The sequence below is a fragment of the Pyxicephalus adspersus genome, chromosome 8 (assembly GCF_032062135.1).
Source record: "Pyxicephalus adspersus chromosome 8, UCB_Pads_2.0, whole genome shotgun sequence".
NCBI lineage: Eukaryota > Metazoa > Chordata > Amphibia > Anura > Pyxicephalidae > Pyxicephalus > Pyxicephalus adspersus.
In genome coordinates, this window is record NC_092865.1 from 31,662,635 (window position 1) to 31,685,313 (window position 22,679).

General features: G+C 37.2%; 1 protein-coding gene across 1 annotated transcript; it reads right to left on the bottom strand.

Annotated features, from left to right (window-relative positions):
* Positions 1 to 4,387: 4,387 nt before the first annotated feature.
* PRDX6 (peroxiredoxin 6) lies at positions 4,388 to 14,058 on the bottom strand. The gene is made up of 5 exons (XM_072420809.1): positions 13,928 to 14,058; positions 8,204 to 8,270; positions 7,409 to 7,555; positions 7,180 to 7,326; positions 4,388 to 5,089 (listed from the first exon to the last, which is right to left on the bottom strand). The coding sequence occupies exons 1-5, from the start codon at positions 14,017 to 14,019 to the stop codon at positions 4,958 to 4,960; spliced, it is 585 nt and encodes a 194-aa protein (XP_072276910.1). The 5' UTR covers positions 14,020 to 14,058; the 3' UTR covers positions 4,388 to 4,957.
* Between the last annotated feature and the right edge of the window lie 8,621 nt (positions 14,059 to 22,679).

Genomic DNA, 22,679 nt, shown 5'->3' on the forward strand with positions numbered 1-22,679 from the left:
CCCTAGGAACAAAATTAAATTGCATCTGCTGTTGCAATCTGCCCATACAGTATATGAGCAGGTTCAGACATGAATACAAGCATATTCAATAACTATATGGTCATATACACTGTTGCAATACAACCTTTTGCTTTGCTTTTTGTGCAGTAGTTCCTATAACCTTTATTGTGTCACATAGCCATCTGCACAGCAATAACTTATTTTAAAAGTTTTATGACCATCTATAAAACAACATGATGACCTTATAAAAAAAAAAATTAGAACAAAGTTTTCATTGACTTGTTGCAGCGACATAACAAAAAATACAAGTATAGCAAGAGCTTGCAGATACAGCAACAAAATAACCCAGTGTAAAAAAGAACAAACAGACTGGTATGGATTATCCTGTTTAAAAATCTGCACACTACTACAGTAAAGTATTGTTGAAGCCACTATGTCATTTGGAAGATACCGATCATGAACAACCTTGAAACATCAGCAATCATGTTGCGTTGTATACTTTCATATTAATTTGGTGAAAAACTGATTTTGAAGTGCTGTTGCCAGAATTTACAAGATTTAAGATTGGATTTTTAAACTAATTCTCAAACAGATCATACTTTTTTCTGCAAATGGCAGGTGCTGTCTAAACTAATTCATTCAGCAGTCAATATAATTTACTGGAGTACGGCTTGCAACAGGTGCAAATGATTTCCTGACAATGGTTTGTGCAGTTCTTAGAACTCATATTCTCATCGTTATTCATCTCAGCAAAAGACTTTATACTAGGTAGAAAATTGTATTTTAATGTAGGAATCCAGTTCTTCCAGCTTGTGTTTGTGAAGCTGTTTTTTTCAATATACTATATTTTCCTGAATATTACAAAGGGGTGTGCTTTGATTATTCTGATCTGATTTGGCCTATCTCAGCTCCCTATTGGATGCAATTCAGCCAAAACAGGCCATCATGAAAGAATAAGAAATTAAAAAGAAATTCTCTCAGTTGCTGCTTGGAAGAAGTTCTCACAGGAACCTTGTACAAAAGCTAACTTGCCTAGAAAAGTAAACATAGGTTACCAGTTTTGTTAAATGTATCAGTAAATTAAATATAGCAGTAGAATATGCAAAAACTACAACATTAACGATGTTAAAGCCAGGAAGGGTAAATGCCATGCCTTCTTTGGGTGACTAGATGTGCATCTATGGAGACCCTAAACTCTTGTCTATATATTCCAGTACCAAGTTAACCTCATTTCATTCCTGTTTGTCCTAGCAGCTTCTAGAGAACTATCTACATTGCATTAAAGAATGCCAGAACATGGACATAAAGTTTAGGTCAAATACAGAACAGCTCTAACCTCAAATCAGATGCAGAAAAGAATTGGATTACATTTTTAATAAATAAATATTGCTATTCGTAACTGAAAATATCTTGCTTTACTTTTTTTTTTTAATTTACATTAGACTAGCTGATTACCTGGTGTTGCCCAGGTATTTATTTATTGCAACATTATACAGGAAAAGGAATCAAATAAAGCTTTGGTGATTTTCTTGTCTATGGTGTTTTTCATTTTTTTTTTGCCTTTGATTGTACTCGGCCAATTGCCTTACGTTTTCCCGAAGGCTTTATTACAGGCCAGAAATTTGTATAAAAAAAATCCCCAAAAAAAGTATGTAAAAATATAAGCAAAAGGCACACTGTCACTGAACAATACATACAAACATACATACATGCAAATATACCTCTGACATATACCACAGCGCTGTACAAAGATGAGAGGTGCGCTCACATGAATCTCAGTCATGTGTATGGCAAGTTTGGTTTAAATGTCTTGATGCGTTTCCGAGTGCTGGTGGAACATAGCAAGTTTGTTTGAAATGTCTCCATGTGTTTCCTAGCGATATAATACACACATACATCCAAATAGAGCTCTGACATATAGCAAAGTGCTGTACAAAGATGACTGGTGCACTCAAATGAGTCTCAGTCATATGTATAGCAAGTTTGGTTGAAATGTCTCCATGCGAGTGATGGTGGAACATACATACATCTGCTTTTATATATATTATATATAGAGATATATTTATATAGCTCTGACATATACCATAGTGCTGTACAATGAAACACTGAGCTAGACCAATCACTCTCTGTACAGAGGAGCCAACATGTCCCCCCACAGTCACACACTCCTATTATACATTTATATACCTCATACATATACCACAGCGCTGTACAAAGATCAGCGGAGTCATTTGTCTAGCAACAGGTTTAAATGTCTTGATGAGTTTCCTAGTGATCACCAAATATAGCTCTGACATATAGCACAGCGCTGTACAAAGATGACTGGTGCACTCACCTGAGTCTCAGTCACATGTATGGCAAATTGGGTTGAAATGTCTCCATGCTTCTCCAAGTGAGTGATGGACATACATACGGACATACATACATACATCTAATATTTTGAAGTCCTTTAAATTTGTTCTTCTGTTTTCTGTGTGCATGTAATATATGCCTTGATTTGCCATTCATTTACTGATGCATACTGAATTCTGCATTACTAAACATTGATTGAGAAAGATCCTGTTGTACAATACTTCTGACTTAAGGACAAGTCTGATGGAGTTGTAATTTGCACTTTAAATTTGGTGTGTGGCTGACCGGATATGACAAATTGGTGCATGCAAAAGATAAGGAAGTATGTGGTAAAAATTATAGTAATACATAAGAGCACGTTGGATGAACGGTCACAATCTTAGTGGGTGTTAAACTGCTGTAACAAAAAAAAGTTTTTTCTATTTTTTTTTTCCTGTACTATTTATTAATAATGACTCATGCAATTTCCAGCACCATTTCCAGAAAACAGCTAAACAATAGATACTCAGCCATACAAGTGTAAAGTTCTCTCTTTGCATCTGCATAATTTACTCTAACTTTTTGATGACTTAAGGCAAATAACATGTAATCTAGTGTCATTTCATATCCATGCTCTGATTTTATGTAAATAGATTTTCTTGGACTTTACCTGCACTGTTCTACTGCTGTGGGTCAGCATTAACTGCACAGAAGAAATGTGACAGTGATCTGCTTGCTGTGTAGGTAATTTAATTAGAATAGATAAGGAAAGGCTGACGCATAATTGCATGCCAGCATTATACTGACACAATCAGAACTGGGGATTTACCTTTTTAAGCAAAATCATATAGTCTATGATCCTTGAAAGTTAATTTATAACTAAGTACAGATACTTACAATCTTTGTACTGCAGTATGGATGACTTCTTATGAAATATATACTTCTATCTTCCAAGAATGTGGATAATTTACGTAGCTGCCCTGCAGTTCTCAGTGCATTCTTTCTATCCACCCCCCCACCACCACCACCATTTTTTGGTCTTTGTATGTCTATATCACAATGAAAAAAAAATTAAATCATTAGCCATTTCAGGGTCAAAGACTAATGTAAAGGTAATATTTACCTTTGTGCAAAATGCATGGTTGATAAATAACAAACATACAAAGCTCAGGTTACGAAGCAATCCAAACATGTTAGGCATAGAACAAATCCAGGCTGTGGCAACACCGTTCAGAACAAAAAAAATGTAATCAAATAGTGATCACACTGTAGTTATCAGGATCTAGTTGCCAGTGATTAGTCTGTCTCAGGAACCACCGATGGTATTCTGTAGTACTTCCATATCTGTTTAGCTCTCATGGACAGTTTGACATTCACAACTGTGCCATAATTGAGAGCCTGGCACAGGCCTTTGCACCTTGGTACTGTAAAGCTGCGTACACACCTGCAATTTTTCTCGTTGGAAAGGATCTTTCACGATCCTTTCCAACGAGAAAAGACTGCACGATGCATGAACGATGCTGTACATACAGCACCGTTCATGCTCTATGGAGAGGGGAGGGGGAGAGCGACGGAGCGGCACCCTGCTGCGCGCTCTCCCCTTCCCTTTCATTAGGATCGGTCGTCGTCCATCGTCCATGGATCCGCCAGGACGGGCGTCGGACGATGGACGACGACCGACTGTACACACGGCAGATTTTCGCCCGATAATTGGCCGATACCGATTATCGGGCGAGAAAAATTTGCCGTGTGTACGCAGCTTAAGAACCTGAAAATGATCTGAGAGTGTTAATGGCCATATACCAGCACTGCCACGTGGTAGTAAGGGGAATGGGTCGCCTGCTTTTACCCATGTGTCAAGGAATTCTCCCTAGATCTCTATTGGCCTTCAACTTGCATAAAGCAACCTCAATACCACATATGGATGTGTATAGACAGAACATCTTCAAAAAGAACAAAAGTAAAATGGAATCAATGCACTACTTGCCTTGACTGAACCTAAAGATCAAAATCATAAATCAGTTTTGTAAGCAATTGTCAATGAACAAAGACCCCATTTTCGTTTACATGAAGAATTTATTTGACAAAAATAAGTTCACAGGCAGCCTAGATACTGGAAATACGGAATTTCTGTAGTGAATACCATACCTAGATTATTTACAAAGGCTCCTGCAAACTTATATTCTTCAAAACTAATTGAAAATATCTTCAAGTAAAAGGGAAGGGACTACTTTAAGTGCATTGGATTTGGTCAAAAGGCACTCTACTGCTGGGATCGGGCCTTTGGTGAGCCTGACAACCCTATAAATCTACTGCTAACATACGGATTGTTTAGTCTCAACATTCATAATGTTTTATTGGTGCAGTATGGACTAGAGAATTGATGAAGGCTAACAAAATATATCTAACCTCACAAAGAAAAAGCAACTATTCATTTATCATAAGCATAATGTTGATAAGTCACTTTTACAAAACTGACTGAATTATTCAAACAGCCATTTTTAGTGGGCTGAATGAACTTACACAATTATAGTAAGGGGTAATCATACATAACATGTATTTTGATTATTTGTGTAAACCCAGATCCATTTTTTCACCACCCAGCAGAAAGTTTCAGCATAAAAGCCTAATGTGGTTGAGCGGTATACCGCATGTATTTTTTCCCAGAAGGCAGCTCTTTGGTGAAAATGCCACAGGTGAAGATCTTGGCCGCTTCTGCCTCTGGGACATTTGGTGGAACCATGACTCTGTCTCCTGGCTGTGTGAACAGATAAATAAATAGTTAATAGATTGTTTTTTTTTTGTTTTTTAATAGGCTTCCAGAAGCTTTAACACTACCTAAAACTTGACTTAAGCCAGCTGGATTGGAATGACAATAAGTACATCTACAACACCATACAATTCAATTTGGGCGAATGTAACCATTACACATGATTGTTTCCTAAACTGTGGCCTGAAGGCATGCTCTTGTTGGTCCTTGATGGGCTTGTGAATGTTTACAACCAATATTTGTAAGTCCTAAAAAAAGCCCAAAAGTTATCACCAACAGTAAAACACACCCTGTACAAAAAGTTTTTTTATCTGCTCTATAGAAAGGTGAGCTTATGTGTCTTTGATTGTATTTCCAATTGTGGAAGGGAAGCACATGTAAAATACCATGTGACATGTGTAAGCGATTGTAAAACAATTTGATAACTGGGGCAAAGAGATAAAAGATTTAAATGTCATAGACAATGTAAATATGACAATAACATGCAGAACAAAACACGCTTGCCTAATAAACCTCCCCAGTAGCATCTACTCACCCTTCCTTTATACTCCTGCAGCTATGCTCAGTAGCGAATACTTTCATTTATGTGGGCAACTTTCTTAACGCAACCATGCTAGGCACATGTGCTGGGGAGAATCCATAGCCCTGTGAAAGCTTCAAGTTTTCCATGCCATAACCTAAAGACTTACCAAGGCCACCTGAATGCTTGAAGAAGAGGGCTGTGCCAATGGTAGTTGTTATCACCCCCTTTCTATGTTTTATATAAGTTCTATGGTTGCATTGTTCTATGTCTAATTCCACCCTGGTTAAACTTTAAAAATTCTGTTAACAGAAAAGGTAAGTTTTAATTCAAGCATAATGTCGAGCTAAATTTCACCACCTTTTCTTAATCCTTTCATTCCAGCTTTAAAACACTGCTAGATGTTAGATTTTAATCCAATAAGCAATGTAAATGGCAGAGGTATCAGGCTTGTAGCACTGCTTGTAAGGACACTGTGGAATAAGTCACTAAGGGTTTATCAGCTGACTGACCCAGAAACTTCCTTTACCATCCCCTTTATTGGAGTAACACAACACTGGTCACAGAAGTATCAAGTGAAATAGTACTGGTTTGGATCCAACTCAAACAGTGATAATGTGATAACACAGCACTAACAAATATGATTCAACAAAACTCATCTCTGTATTAAACAGTCTATTCATTCACAGAGATAAGGGACAGTTCTCATTTTATTGTGGTTTATGATGTGCTGTAGACAACACATGGAACATTTTAAAAAATTTTAACTTGATCATATCAAAAGGGAAAAAAGCACAATGATGTGAGTTATCTAAATGTTGCAACTGTTTTTTAGGTACTTAGCTCATACAAAATAAAAAATGCACATGGATACAGATTAAGCTGCTATCCTGTGAACATGCACCTTAGTCAATATCAGTGAATGTGAATGATAGCATTGTAGCCTGCAGAACATATCAAACCCAGTGCTCAACCCAGAATTTTTTTAAGCTGGGTGGGAAGAAATTTTAGGTGGGTGGCAGTCCCTGTATTGTGATCCAACTCATCAGTAACTATCCAAAAACAGCCGGGTGATTACTGAAAAGTGCTGGGTGGTGCACCCGGCTAAAATGGGAGAACACTGAAACCTAACCTGTAAATGAGCAATGGCAGAAAGGAATGATGTTGGATCCACCACAAACAACTTCTTGACTAGATCTGTTTTATTTATTAAGACAGAGGCACTGGCTGGCAGGATTTTGGATGAATGTTTCATTTAGGCTTCTCAAATACATAAGGCGAGGGGCTTCATGGAGAACAGCCTTCATTACCAGGTTTGAATCTTATCTAGTAGCCAGTAACCTAACCTAGTAACCGGTCAGCCTCAGCTGTCTACAAGCTTTAACTTATGCAAAAGGACTGTGAGTTATGGCTTTCTCTAAAGTTGTAGACTGCTGCTGTGAGTACTGACAGAACAATTGAAGACATAGAATAAATTAGACATAGCATGCTTTAATTGCATTAGAAGCTAAAGTCACTGAAAGTGTGACTAGCATTAGGCCAAACATTTTATAGTTACCTTCCAGTCCACAGGGGTTGCAACATTGTGTTCTGCCGTCAGCTGCAGGGAGTCTACAACTCTCAAGATCTCGTCAAAATTTCTACCAGTGGTTGCTGGGTATAAGATGGAAAGCTTCATTTTCTTATCTGGACCAATAATAAAGACCTGATGTACAGAACAAATAATTTAGTGATTACAGAACATTAAGGTCCACGTATTTGAGGACAATAACCCTTAAGATACTTACACATCGTGCAGTCACTGGCATACCCTGACTGTCCTTCTCATCAGGGTCCAGCATACCCAACTGTACAGCAAGTTCCCTTTTGGGATCTGCGATAATTGGAAAAGGTAGAGTCTCTGTTGGCTCATCACAGTTGTAGGAATTTATATCCTAAAGAAAAAAAAGTGAAGTGAATCATCTTGAAAGGTTGCAAAGCTGTGCTGTTAAAAAGAACTTTACATTGCAGAGGTTGAGCAGGTACTAACTTAATAAAATGGACAACTTCACTAAACGATTTAAATGATAACTTTTTCAATTAGAGTAGGAGACACCTACATTAAAATACTTTCTGCCCCAAATCCAGGACTTTGGTGTGATAAGCATTATCACACCATAGTTTTTTTTTACAGAACAAAGTCTTATTCTGCATGCATTATGCTCACTTTATTCATTCATTCCATGGTTGGTCCGTATAGCTGGCGGCTTTCAGAGATCCAGAGACCCAGCCACAGGAATAAATGGAGCAAATAGCAGTAAGAGCGGAAGGCGCTGAACAAACGTATTTACGTAAAGGGGTTCAGTATTAAAGCAAACCAAAACTTGCTTTTTACAATTCCTCCTAAATTCCTCTTAATTGCCAATGCTACGAAGCTTGGAAATCTGTATACCAGGATTGTTTAGTGTAGGAGATATACATATTTCTTAGGTTATAGGAGCTCAGCTCCACTTTACTAAAGTAAAGTTGTCTTATAACCAATACACTTTCACATTATCATTTTTCATATACAGCTAAAGTAAATCATGGTATCAACTACAAACCACAGACACTGGATACAAGCTCTTCTCAAAGATACAAGGCAATAGCAGAATTAACAATACTTTACGGCTTTGATAAAAGATGAGAACAGAACACACAAACTATGTGGTATGTGCCCATGAACAAATCATTGAGGTGCTATCGGTATACGGAAATGTCAGTCATAATAATAACACTGCAGTTTTTATCCCGCATAAACAGTAACATTATTTCTAACAGGGTCCATATAGTAACATAAAGGGGTATAGTTTACGTACAACAGGTCTTTCATTTGGGTAGACAAGCCCTTATGTTATCAAATCATAGAACTGGTGTATGGGTTACATGGGTAAAAGTTAATCTGTCTTTCTCTGCAGAAGACTTAATATAATGAATAAAGATAAAGGCAAGTGGTGTGCAAGTGTGTATGAATTCATGCTATGATAAACCAAATCCTGTTCGCAAATTATGGTTTACCGCACTAGAAGAGTTGTCGGACAAACAATGGTACATATAATATGTATATAACTAAAATCTAACCCACAATTAGATAAAAAAAAACATTAAATGTTCAAATGAGTGTGTAACACAAAGCATAATACATTGTCCTTATGTAGCATGTCTGTAGTGCTTCTAAAATTCTCTGGCAAAATTCAATACACAGCTTTCCTTATGTGCACCTTACACAGTCCACATTCAGGTAGAATAAAAGTCTAATATTTTAGCTTATGGGCCTCGTTTATGCAAAATTACTAAACCAGGAAAATAGGGTTTTCGAAATAAAGGAAAAATTTGACAGCCCAAAAACAGAAGACACTTTGTAAAATTAGACTAGAGCAATGAGGAAGGCTATGAACCTATGGAACAACTAAAACACAAGTAGAGTTTGCCTAGAAATTAAAGTGCATAAAAAAAAAAAAAAAAAAAAGATTAATTTATTTGATTTGTAATGATAAACATACCTGCTCAGACGGCAAATAGAAATCTTGTGATATGGGTTTACCCAGGGCACAATACATTTCCAGGAGCTCTCTCTGAACAGCAAACATTGATTAATCTGCCAGGATAGATTGATGAACAACATTGAGGGTCACTGTACACAGGTCAGATGCACAATTGTTCACCTCGGACAACAATGACTTGACATGTGTACACAGGTGTGAAAACTTCTCCAAGCAATTTGGTTCATTCATCCTAAGAGACATCAGCCAAGCTTTTGGGAGTGGTGGTTTATTACATTTTAACACCTTTATTTAGCTGTACATTTTAATTAGTGACATAACCAATGTAGCCCATTGAACAGAAAGCAGCAAATCATTTCTCCAAAGACATGCCAGGAATAAAAGTTCTAAGGATCATAGTCCCCAGACAGCAAAGTCTAGGAGCAAAGCCAAAAATGCCACAGAGGTAAAGGGCTGTACATGATTGCATTCCTACAAACTAAGTTGTGAGATCTGGTCTGACAAGCATACAAGAAAACTTTATATATATACTTATATATGCACTAAAAAGACCTTGAAATGTTACACAACTGAATGCCAACAATATCTAAACATAGAAAGTATGCAAAGTACATACAATCCCTCCCATAATCACACACACCCCTACTGCTTCCTTTACTCATCCCCTATTGTTATACAAATCCAAACAAAGAACCTGGTAAATTGCTTCGTAAACACTTCATCAAGTTACTTTAGCATATAACAAAATAAAATCTGCAATGTACCTGTGGAGACCATAACTGCAGGCCTAGATAATAAAAGCCCGAACACAATGGTATGTATTTGTAATGTTAGAAAGTGCAGACATACTACAGGAAATGATAGAGACTGGAGACATGCTACAGGTTTCATTTTAGCATTAAGGCATGTTGCATAGAAGGTAGTGAAAGACTGGGGACATGCTATATAGGATCAGAGGAGATCACTACCATACCCCAATCTACCCCTACCACTTAGGCTATGTACACACAAGAAATAATTAAAAGATCCTTTTCAATGACTAATGACTACACGATGCATGAATAGGTGCTGTACATACAGCGCCACTCTGCTCTATGGAGAGGAAGAACAACAAAGTGGCACCCCGCTGTGCTCTCTCCCCTTCACTTGTATTATTGTTCGTCATCCATCGTCTGTGGATCCGCCAGGACGGTCGTTTGGACGATGGACTACTATCACTGTACACACACAAGATTCTCACCCGATATCAGCCCTGAGCCGATTATCAGACGGGAACCATTGCACGAGTGTACAGAGCCTTACTTTTAAGCTGCACAAGTATAAAAGAGCCACATGTGGCCCTCAGCTCCATTTTTCTTTTTACCAGAGTGCACAACAAATATTACCTTGTTGTAAAAATGTAAAAAGGCCTTAAAACTTAGACAAATGCTGTAGCCCTAACTTTGTAGATATGTCCTGGCCCCTAAACAAGAGACATATGTACTGTGTATTGCAGTGGAGGGTGCTCAATGGATAGTCAGGAAGAAAGGTTTCTGTATGGATCTACATTGGGCAGCCATAAACGTAAATATTTTTATACACACGAGGCTTGTGAACAAAAATGGAATATATATATAAGGCTTAATAGATCAAGTATATTTACAATAAGGCTTTATTCATATTAGCAGTTTACCTCTGGGCTTTAAGTCCACCTCCAACCACTGATGTGCAAATAGTGTATTCATATAGGTGACCCAATAAAACACACATGTGGTTGGATGCTGGTATGGTTACCAAAGAAAAACAAATATATATATTGATGCAACTTAGAATGTTATACTATAAATAACCTTGTATAACCACACAGAAAGCCTTTTATTTGACCTGCATTGAAATGATAGCAGATTAGTGCCTATTTAAAACCTGTGTGGCAACTGGCCTACAAATGCTCTGAAATATGTGTACAACCTTTACCACGGCAACTTTTAACAAAACTTTGAAGTAACAAAACAGCGGCCCACAATTGACATCTTTTAAACCAGAAGAATGCAGGCTTGGTTACTGCTCCTCAAGGGGTACGCAATTAGGTTTTGCCCCTATTAGGACGTAAATCAATAGAGTCAACTACAATTACATTTACCAGGGACAAAACACATGTATGTACAACTGCCTTGGGTTTCTCCTGCTTCACCTGGGGACAACACAGTTCTAAAACTTACTGTATTCATGGTGTGCCCAAGTATAAACCTTTAACATTTTAGATAAAAAAGATATAGCTTAGCATCCCAATATCAGTTTGCTCTTGGAAAAACTTCCTCGCCAAATCCTCTCTAAACAACACTGTCACCAAAAAAATTAGAAAAAAATATAAAGTCTCTATATTGGTGCAACCATGAAATACATTTTAATGCAGACCTGAAGTAAAGATGTGTGATGTGGTAAACATATAATTATGTTACTTGTTCCTAAGTAATGCCCTGAAAAAAAGTACAATTTGTCTGTATTTCTATCCTCATGATTTGGCCATATCGCTGCTTCTTTACTGGAGGTGCTGACAGCAGGAAGCAAAGACCTGTCCCGGTCACGTCTATGCAGAATGTAGTGTAGTACAAGGCATAGAAAATCCGAAATAAGTGCCATACTGGAAACTAGGCATTTGTCCCACTGCCTGCCTGCTTTTCTGGGGGCATCTTCCAGAATAAGTCTGGGTATACAAAGCAGAAAGTAGGATGAAAATATTTGAGTATTTGAAAATAGAACAATTATGGAGTTGGCAGTCAGTCTCAGAAAGGCGGGAGGCAGGAATTAAAGGAGTTTTTCTAACCATTCTGCTGTGCCAGCGTTTAACACAATAAACATTGAGTGACGGAGTAACCCCAGGACTTTAATAACATTGAACCTTGGTTGTTGGCATGCCTGCAATATATATTGGGAATAAATCCAAAGCACACAATAAGCTTTGCTAAAACTATGAAGCAAGGCGATTTTTAGAAGTCCTAATTCCAGCACACACAAACCCTTTACAGTTTAGGCAGTGAAACTTTTCATTTACCCCTTAAAGGATCCCTATCATGTATATTCACATCTAAACCCTCACCTTTCCTGTGAGTACAATTCTTTGTGTTTTGCACTTGCATCATACATATGAAGGGGTTGAGATTGCCTTAAATATCATAATTATTGTACCAATCCGAATCTTCTGTTGGTTTTTATTACATTAGGTCCCCATTGACAGTTATGGGTCACGTGGTTGTTCTGCACACCACATATTAAATAATAGGTATAATTGCTATGACCCAAATGAATAATTATATATATTTAAAGACTTATGAAATGCAAATGGGTAAAGAACATGAAATTAACTGGGCTGCCAAAAAATGCTTGCAAAGGTCACTTATGGGTGTGGGTTCATTTACTCCCATCAGTCACTGAATTCCCACCACCACCTAGTACAGGCTGGTGCCATTTGGCTCAGATCATAGAAGCAATTTTCAGATAAAATGAATGTGACCTTCAGCTTCTGCAGACATTATTGGGTAATTATATCAGCTGGGCCTGCTTTAAACACCCACTTCTCTTATAAAACACAATGACTTATCAGGTATGCAATATCCTCAATGTAAATCACCAAAATTAAAAAGGTACTATCACTTTATTACACTTAGCTAAAATTCATACAAAAAGACAATAGCCCTACCTTAGGGATAAGTTAGGATAATAGTTAAAGGGAGGAGGACTTTAAAGAGTGGAGGTGGATACAACAAATGTGAGTAAACATTACATTTTGATTAGTATCATAACACTGTATGTAACTGATAATATTTATAAAAGTATGTTGTTATTAAAGAAATGTTTTAATGTTCCCACCCTAACAATATTACTGAGGAAGCAGGGTTAGTTCTGTGAAACGTGTACAAAAAAACTTTATGTACAACACTGCATCCAAAGTTTTGTTATGTCTTTTAATGTGGATATTAATTCATTGTAAAAAAGCAATGGTAATTTTTTTAAAGTTTCAGTGAATTACATCAAGATCATTGCGTGCCTGTACAGTCCCTTAGTCTCATAAGAGAAATTGGTGTTAAAATGTACTGCTTGGACTTGGCATTACGACTTATGTTATCTATTAGACCGGCTTCTAGCTAGGACAGGTCCTACACACTGAGACCAATGTATTGAGGTGGTATGTAAGAAAATTGTTTTTAAAGGCACCCGCAGCCCAATGAATTGTCATAAATTGGGCAGGTGTGAGATCGGGTGGCATGTCATCCAGAAAATGTAAAAAAAGAAAAAGTGCAGGGTTTACTGCGCATGCAGATCTGCTCTTTAATTTTTACATTCCAGGAAATCCCCCTATGGTACAAGCCCTATCTGAACGTCTGAGGCCCTGAGCTTCTGTGTAGGAGGTGGGCTCCTTCTTCCAATGGCCATGTTGGCATTGTATAGACACTTCCTATTGGCTGCCCAGCCGCGGGGTCCTCTCAGGGGAGTCGGCAGGTGTTGGTATATGTGGAACATCCAGCGCTGGATTAGTGGTCTCTAACACCTGGACACAGCACCTGCATGGTAAGTTCATAATCTATACCCCACTTCCTAAAAGCTTGGACAGCGGGCAGGGATATTATTTATATAGCTATGGGCTTTTAAAAGGTAAAATAGTTTTGTTAGGGAGAGGTCTAGCTGCACAATCTAACAACATCCAATCCTTGCAATGTAATGTGATGCAATAGAACCTCCACCCAGTCTGCTATAGCAGCCCCCGCACTGCAATCCCCGCCAGCCCAACCCACACAAACCCGGACTCACTTATCTCCCAGGAAGTCGTACAGCTTTATCCTGCCGATGGTGGTGTCGGCCTCGATGTTGGGGAAAGGTTCTCCGAGCAGTAATCCGGGCATGGCGACGGCTGTCACTGCACTGCCGGACACGTGAGAACACAACGGTATAGTATGACGGGGGCGTGGCTACCCGGAAAAGGAGGCGGGGTTACAATCTGGATATTACAGCTACCGTACTAAACCTGGAGGGGCGTGGCGAAACCGGTAGTAGGCGTGTCTATAACTGGCTGCGCTCTTCTCCTTTCACATTCGGGCAATGCTGATGTAACCGCTGTGTGTTATCAGGGTCACATCGGTTCAGTCACAACATTGTAATAGTTTCCCAATAATAATAATCATTAACAGACAGGAATTTTATAGCGCCAACATATTACACAGCGCTGTACCTAAACTCAGAAATTTCACTTTACATCCTTTTATGCAAGGTAAAAATTGTGTGTGCTGATTTATTTGTCCCATATATTCAGTGGTTATTTGTGAGCCACCCTGATATATACCGGTATGAAATATAAAAATAGGGAAAAGAGAGCAAAGAAAGAGGTTTTAGGCTCAAATTCATACATAGTTATTTCATACAGACAATAAATGATATTCAGTATGTATCCCCTTGTTCTGTTAGGATTCACAGAACTGGGATATGGAGACTAGACAAAATAAATGCTAGCACCGATGGTTTTACATGTCCGTGTTTTCCTATACGGTCCTGACACGTTTCGCCTGGGTTGGGCTTCTTCAGGGGTATGTTTGTATACGATTAGTGGTCTAAATGTGTAAATATTACATATACAGCGGTTACAAGTTTGCAAATATAACAGATTTGAACATAATTAATACCATATAAATAAACATGCGAGATATTAGTAATCTATTAACAAGGCTATATCATTGTATATGGACAGATGTAGGTGTTGGGATATATAAAAAACATATTAAAAGTTTGGGTGTGATAATGGTATGTATGGAAGTGTATACTAATGTCAAACTCTATAAACAGAGAAATTCAAATGATATTGTTATAGTACTTACAGTTCAGAAGTAAACCATAGTAGAAATAGTGCTTATTGCATATAATTCCAATTTGCAGGGCTGGTAAAATGTAATATTGTAATTAATAATCCATGCATGTTTGGTGTACTAAATATTCAATTAAATTATCAATTATAATATATGTTACAAACGAAGGGAGGAATATACCTGACAGGTATGCAAAAAAGCAGGGTTTTTGGTTGTGGGTTTGAGTCCAATCACGTTGCTCCAATGTATAGAACATTCATATGTCACCAGCTAAAATAGGCTGGGATGGGTAATTTGACGTGTGAACACTAGGTATATATATAGGTCTAATAATAAAACAGGGAATCAGACAGTGCCTCAAACATTCCCTCGTGGGAATCCATGTGTTTCATAAGCAGCAATTGATTCTCAACAGGGAATGTCAGATTCACTGCTTTATAAAGAGCCCTATGAGTTCATATTTAAAACATTAGAATCCTGGCAAAGCTGACCGTTTACTTGGGGCATAAGAAAGGTTTTGGCTTTCAATTTTTAGAATTGCTCCCTGCCTGCCTAGCAGCTTTCACTGTGAGCGTTAGACAAATTTAGGTGTTGGGCCGAATTCCACTTTATCTCTTTATACAGACAGGCTGCTCTGGGTGTCTAATGTGCCACACCTTTATCATAGGAGTAATTCCAAGGTGGAGTTTTATGCATGTATGCATATTTTTATCATCATTTAATATCTTAAATCTTGGGTGGTGATTATGAGCCATGGGTACATGTTCTGTTAGCATGGGCAGGCCTCTGGTGAAAAAGTGGCACTTTTATTTCCAGGGTTTCTTTATTTTAAAAGTTGCATCAGACTGACACACAAGCAAAGGGCATCTACCAGAATTTTGGTGATGCTTTAAACACCACCTGGGGCTCAGGCATGTGATCTTCATATCCATTGATTTTTGTTGGCTCATCAATGGATGTTGATGATAGAAAAAAGCACACATGAGCTTTTTTCTATGACTTTCCACGATGTATATATGTAAATCAGACCCACTGAAAACAATAGAAAGCCATTTAACATGTGTTTTGATGCATCATAAAATGCGTGTTATTAATCATAGGTTTGAACAGGGCCTTAGATTTAGTATTTTATATGGTCATTTTTCCAAATCTATGGTCAACACACAGTGAACCTGACTTATTACTAGTCCCCAAGAGTGGAGAAAATAGGGTTCATGGGTGAATTTTGTTGATCCAGCAAACCTGGATCTGGTTTAAAATAATAACAAAAAATTTTAGGAAATCCATTCCAAGTTGGCTGGATCAGCCAGGTTCACTCATTATAATCTATCTTCTCCAGTCTTGGAGAGCTTTGATAAATCAGGTAAAACCAACTTTTACCATGTCCACCACATAGAGTACAAGCGTAGTCTAACTGCACAAATCTTAGTAATTTAGCATTTGGAAATGTATTTGAAATAAATATTAAATATTATCCAGGCGCCCCTGTGATATTGGAGTGCAGTACATCCCTATTATATAGAAAAGCATAATTGTTAGCTCAATGACCAAGCATAAATGAGTTTGTATGTGTACATGGGATGACAGTTTATTAGCTTAGTTATTATGATATTTACATACAGGAGTTTTAGATATACACTCCCTGCAATTACTAATCCTCTAGATCAGCATTTTTCAGTGCCAAGACCTCAAAGCATTGACATCACGGAGTTCTGGATCAACACTTATACCAGTCTCTTTGAGCATTTCAACATGGAGGAACCCTTGAGACCTTCAGGTCTTCAGGGAACCCCTGCTATAAATACCGTATTTTCCGGCGTATATAAGACGACTTTTTAACCCCGAAAAATCTGTGCCAAAGTCAGGGGTCGTCTTATACGCTGGGTACCGGTACTTACCTGCAGCTTGCTTCACGTCCGGCGTCCCCGCGAGTTGTGCCCCCGCGAGTCCTCCTGTGCAAGCTGCACAGGAGAACGCGAGCCTGCACAGGAGGACGTGAGCCTGTTTTGGCTCTCCAGTGGAGAGCCTGGATTGGCTCTCCACTAGAACACGCCATTCATTCCTTAGAACTAGTACTGTACTGTTCCTTCTGCCTCTCAGTTCTCGCACAATAGCGAGATCTGACAGGCAGAAGGAACAGTACAATACTGGGCGTATAACACAACCCCCAACTGATTGGTTAGAGTGGGGGTCGTCTTATACGCCCAGTGGCCTTATACGCTGGAAAATACGGTAATATATCCACAACCCATAGTACAATAATGTGGTGGTCATTGGGAAGAATAATTCTTACATTGCTGGAAAGGAGGTAGAAAGAAGGGCCCGGAGCCTGCAAGAAGAAAATCCCTCTTCCCTATGGGGTCTCCTTAGTAGTCAGATTTTCCCAGCAAGTGTGTGAAAAATTGGGCTTGGGAGTAGTCTACCAGAAATTGATACAGTTCCCGAGGCGGTAGGGTTGTGGCTGTGAACCAAAAATATCAATAAGGAGCAGATCCAAACCACGGTGGTAAAATGGGTAATGCCTTTGATAACCTGCAACCTGATTGGTAAAATGTTATTTTGGGTTACAGGTGAATGTTACCTCTAATGTTTTGTTAATGCTGGATATTGTTTGCTATGTTTTATTGATGGGACGTAAGTTATCTGTAATGTTTTTCTATTCAATAATAATAATACGTTTTAGCAATAAGTTGTTTTTATTTTAGGTTTGGGAGAGGGGGTAGATATGGTATATTTACCATTGAAAAGCTCTAAACTGCCCCAGTCATGTCATCCTTACAGATAGACAAAAAGATTACTGGTGTCACAACTGACCTGAGAAGCACAAATTGCTTATTGCTGAAGGAATCCCTTGAAACCTCTGGAGGTACCCTAGAGTTCTAGAAAACCCTGATGGAGAAACACTGACATACACAGTCATGTTGACAAGTAGGTTCCCCACATAGATAGTTTTGACTTTTTCAATATATTTTAACAGGCAAACATAAGATATCCATCCGACAGTGCCTATAGATAAATCTGATTTACCTAAAGCTGAACTCCTGCCTTTCCCCACTTATGTTACTTTCTGCTTCCCCAGTAACACCACTGCATTTATATTTAAAACATAATATCTTACTTTAGTAGCATTGGACCAATCATTGTCAGCCTTCAGACTTTAGAGGGATGATCAGTCCACGGGCACCCAGCAGATGTAGCAGAAAATAACGGATCAGGTGGCCAAAAGTTGTTTGGTGTTGACTATAGATAACACGGAGAGGACTGGGATAGATAGCAGACCTCTAAGAACCTCTTTTTACTTACAATGACATCATTCAAATCAAAGCTTAGACATTGGGCCTAATTTACTAAAGCTCTCCAACGGTAGAGAGGATACACTTTCATCAGTGAATCTGGGTGATCCAGCAAACATGGAATGGAGTTCTTCAAAGATATTTGCTACCAAATGTTTTAAATCATGAACCAGAGCCATTCCAGGTTTGCTGGATCACCCAGATTCACTGATATGAAGTGTATCCTCTCTACCCTTGGAGAGCTTTAATAAATCAGGCCCCATGTCTCTGATGAAGTGAAAGTATTTGGACACAGTAGTAACTTTTTATAGTAGTAACTTAAAATATTTGACAACTTCTTGAATTATGGGTTTTGTGGTCACAGACTTATAACTGTTGAACTCGTGCTGTTGAGAAAAGATAAACTTGTTTTTTTAGGAGGAATAACATTAGTTATTATTTTTTACGACGTCTGTACCTTGACTACACAAATCTTTTTTTAAGCATCATTTATTAGAAAGGATTGATATAACCATCCTTGCATTGCATCATACAGTGTACATTTAATTATTGATAATATTAAATTACAAATATATAAATACATAAATTAGATTATTAATAATATTAATCTCTTCCAGTGCATTGAATAGAGCAGGTTGATAAGCTTGTCTTGCATAAGATTGTTGAGCAATTTTCTTTCACTTTTCCACATACTTTTGTCAGGCTAAACTTACAGTAGTTGCTCAACAAGTTTGTACAACTGCTTACACTTGCAAACAGAATATCCGTTAAAGTGACCCTGGCATCACAGTATATTACCAAAACTCAAACCCGACTCAAAAGCACAAAATACTTTAACTTGTTAAAAAAGGGGGGAAATATACAGGCTGAGTCAATGTTTTTTTTTTCTATTTTATTCTTTTGAATGTATTTATTCAATGTCACCAATGACAGCTGCATTTTGTGTATACCCAAATCAAGGTGTTTTTCCTGTATTTTCAGGTAAAAGTAGCTACCTTGGTTTATATTTAGACTGGTTAATATTTGGGTACATATAGTATTTATTTCGCTTGCTGAGGTTTTGTAATTTTCTTATAAGAATGATGAAATTGCTCTGTAAAAATAACACTCTAGACACACCCAGTAAAATGGCTATGTGTACACTAAAGGTTTTTATACATAATCAACTGATAAAAATAATATTAATAAAAAACTAAAATAAACTTATTAAAATCATTAAAGATGCCCTTTGAGAAATGGTTTGGTGCACATGGTTAACATGTAAAGTTGTTCAACTAATACAACTGCGCTGTATATGAATGCATTTAGTTCCTTTGTGATCTGATAAGATTAAAAAAATAATACATTTTGCTTTTTTCTCTTAACCATTTGTTACTGTTACAATATGCTACTTTGAGCAGTAAGAGGAGACCTAGGATAATACCTCTAAATGTCTATTTCCTATCAGAGAGATACTCTTTACACGTATATACCGGGGTCATGCACATACACTGTGTCTAGTAAAAGGTGACGCACAGAGTCAACCCACTTTCTTCTCTGTATGTGCTTGGTGGTTTTGTGGACACAGCATTAACATTGCTATACTTGCTACCTAATTTTTAGTTTCGATTTCTACTGATAATACACCAGACATTGCTATCATGAACATGTTCTTTCAGTTGGCCCATATTTAAAAATGTTCTTCACTGGAGGCTACTTTCATAAAGCCCCACATACCATATAATATGGAAAGCCCAGAAAGTCATAGAAGGCAATCAAATTTAAATTCACTAAATGAATTTCCATAAACTGTTTTTTTATTTTAATAGAAGAAAAAGCATGCTGCTAATTAAAAGACGATGCTGAACATTCACATAAGTAGGTGTATTCTCCTTTTCTAGTTCCTCTACACCCCTAACCCCAAAGAAATGCTGGGGCAGGATTTGGGCTGTGACCAACAAGTTTACCACTTGTGAGCAACAATCGTCAAATGCTGTCGCAGATTTTCGGGTGCATTGAGGTCTGGCCTTAGCCATTTGGCCTTTTGGACCAGTTGAAGACAAGTTCTTGGATTTAAACGTCTTTGTCTAAGAGAAGTATGGAGGCTATTAGTCACATTTTAAATAAAGCATTTATAGATAAATAGTAAAAATAGGGAACTGTAAAACCCACAAGGTGTTTGAAAAACCAAGCAGGTCAGATAAGGTTTGGTTCCTATACAATACTAAGACCCCCTTATTTTGTTACATAAAGGACTATTTCAGATACAACGCAAGTAAAAAAAAAATCTTAGCTGGGACCTGGACTGTAAAATTAGAATCGACAGGTTATTTATTGTTTACATGGTTCTTGTAGATCACTTTATGTGAACTGAAATATTAAACCCCATAGTAAAAGGTTTGAGATCACTGTAGGAATATCCAAAATTAGGCTTAATTATTATTATTGTCAATTAAGTAACAATAACAATCATCCCAAATCTACTTTAGTTTATGGCCTAGATGCAATACACAGAGAATACAGTATGTATTGAGATTAATGGCATGTTTGCTCTGAATAATCTCATACTAAAATTAATAAAGTGTCCCTGAAATACTTAAGTTACTAAATTAACATATTTGTTGGACTAGATGTCTTAAAAATACATTTCTTTATCTTGTTGTTTAAAAATGTTTTTTTAATATGGAAATCTAGGCTAGTTTGGACAGTTAAGAATTGATAATTATTTTTGATGACCCCCCCTATACTATGTTTCCTTTCTCTCCTTGTTGTTGTTTATTTTACCACTGTTTGTAATTTATATTCGGAAAACTAAAAAAACTTTTTAAAAACAAAAAATATTTTTTTACTAGCAACTTATATCCCTTGAAGGATCCTTTCCATTGTCCCCTGCACAATTGGCTGGAGTTATAGTTCATGCACCATTCATTATGTCTTTATTTGTAGTCACCCTGCTATAAAACATGCAGTTAGGTTAATTGGCTTCCCCCTAAAATTGACCTTAGACTATGGTAAAGACATAGTACTATGGTAGGGACATTATATTGTGAGCCCCTTTCAGGGACAGCTAGTCATATGACTTTGTAAAGTGCTGCATAATATGTTGGCTCTATTTAAATACTCTGTAATAATAATAAGAATATTAACAATATTAATAATAATAATAATAATAATAATAATATAGACATTCATTATATACAATGCAAGGGATCATGGGATGTGTAGTTTTCTTACAGACTGTCAGCTTCTATTACAACTGCTCTGTTGCTCTCTAGTGTTTAACCAGAAATATTAAAAAAACACCATCAATCTCTGCACCAGATATTTTTCCAGGGTCCCATAAAGTCCTGGGGTTGCTCCAGATGTTACCAGGGGTTCCATGAGCTGTGGATGATTGACATCCCATAAGATGGTGCCTGCAAAGTTCCAGGGCCAACACCTTTTGGCAAACCAGCTGCATAAAACCAAAGACAATTTGGCTGTCTGACCGAAAGGGGGTCATTCTTCCTACTGGTATCATAAGAGAAATAACATTTTTCTGAATGCTTTAATATAGCAGGGGATACCCAGCACATGAAATTTTTTCCACAGTAAAAAGGTTGAAAAAAGATGCTCACAAATTCTCACATATTGACTCTATAAGCCAACACTGAAATGAAGAACTGAAACTAGTGACTTTGATTTATATACTGCATATAGACAGGAAGTTACTATTTCTCCAAGATGTTGTTGCTTGAGAAGTATATCTATTGCCATCTTGTGGCTAAGTATCTACATAGCAATCACAACTTTGGTTTTCTAGATTTTTCCACTATTTAATAGCTGTACAAATTGTTTAATTCTTAATATTAATCAATACATTTTAAAGTGTTGTCATTTCAAGCCTTCCTGGTCAGCAGATTTTTATAGGGTTTGTTTTGTTTTCCTCCCCTCTGCCTAATTTAGTTAATTATTCATTTACCATTTATTTATATAATGTCTTTTAAATATTGTTACATTTATTTGTATTGTCTTTGTATTCACAAATTTTCAATTGTTCAATATACAATGTGAATAATTTTCTTTGTTTTGCATTAAAGTGCATTAGTTTGAATAAGGGTGAGGGAGACAGACCCTCTGTTACATTTTTATCATGTGTTCCTGCTGGTGGGAATTACCACTGAATTCTGGTGGAAATAAAAAATAAAGCAACCCAAAAGTCTGTTGACATAGCAAAATGGGAAATGATCCAAGTGATACAATTTTTCTAATGATAACTGTCTAAGATAGAAATTTTCCTTGTTCTGGAGAAATTCGCTTTCATTTCTTGTTGCTTCTTTAGAACTGAAAGAAAAGTGAAAGTAAGCAAAATATAATCTGATAAGGGTATTACCTTTTTCTTTTATTCTAGTTTTGGATATTGTGAGTAAGTGTGTACTAGTAATCTAAATGTAG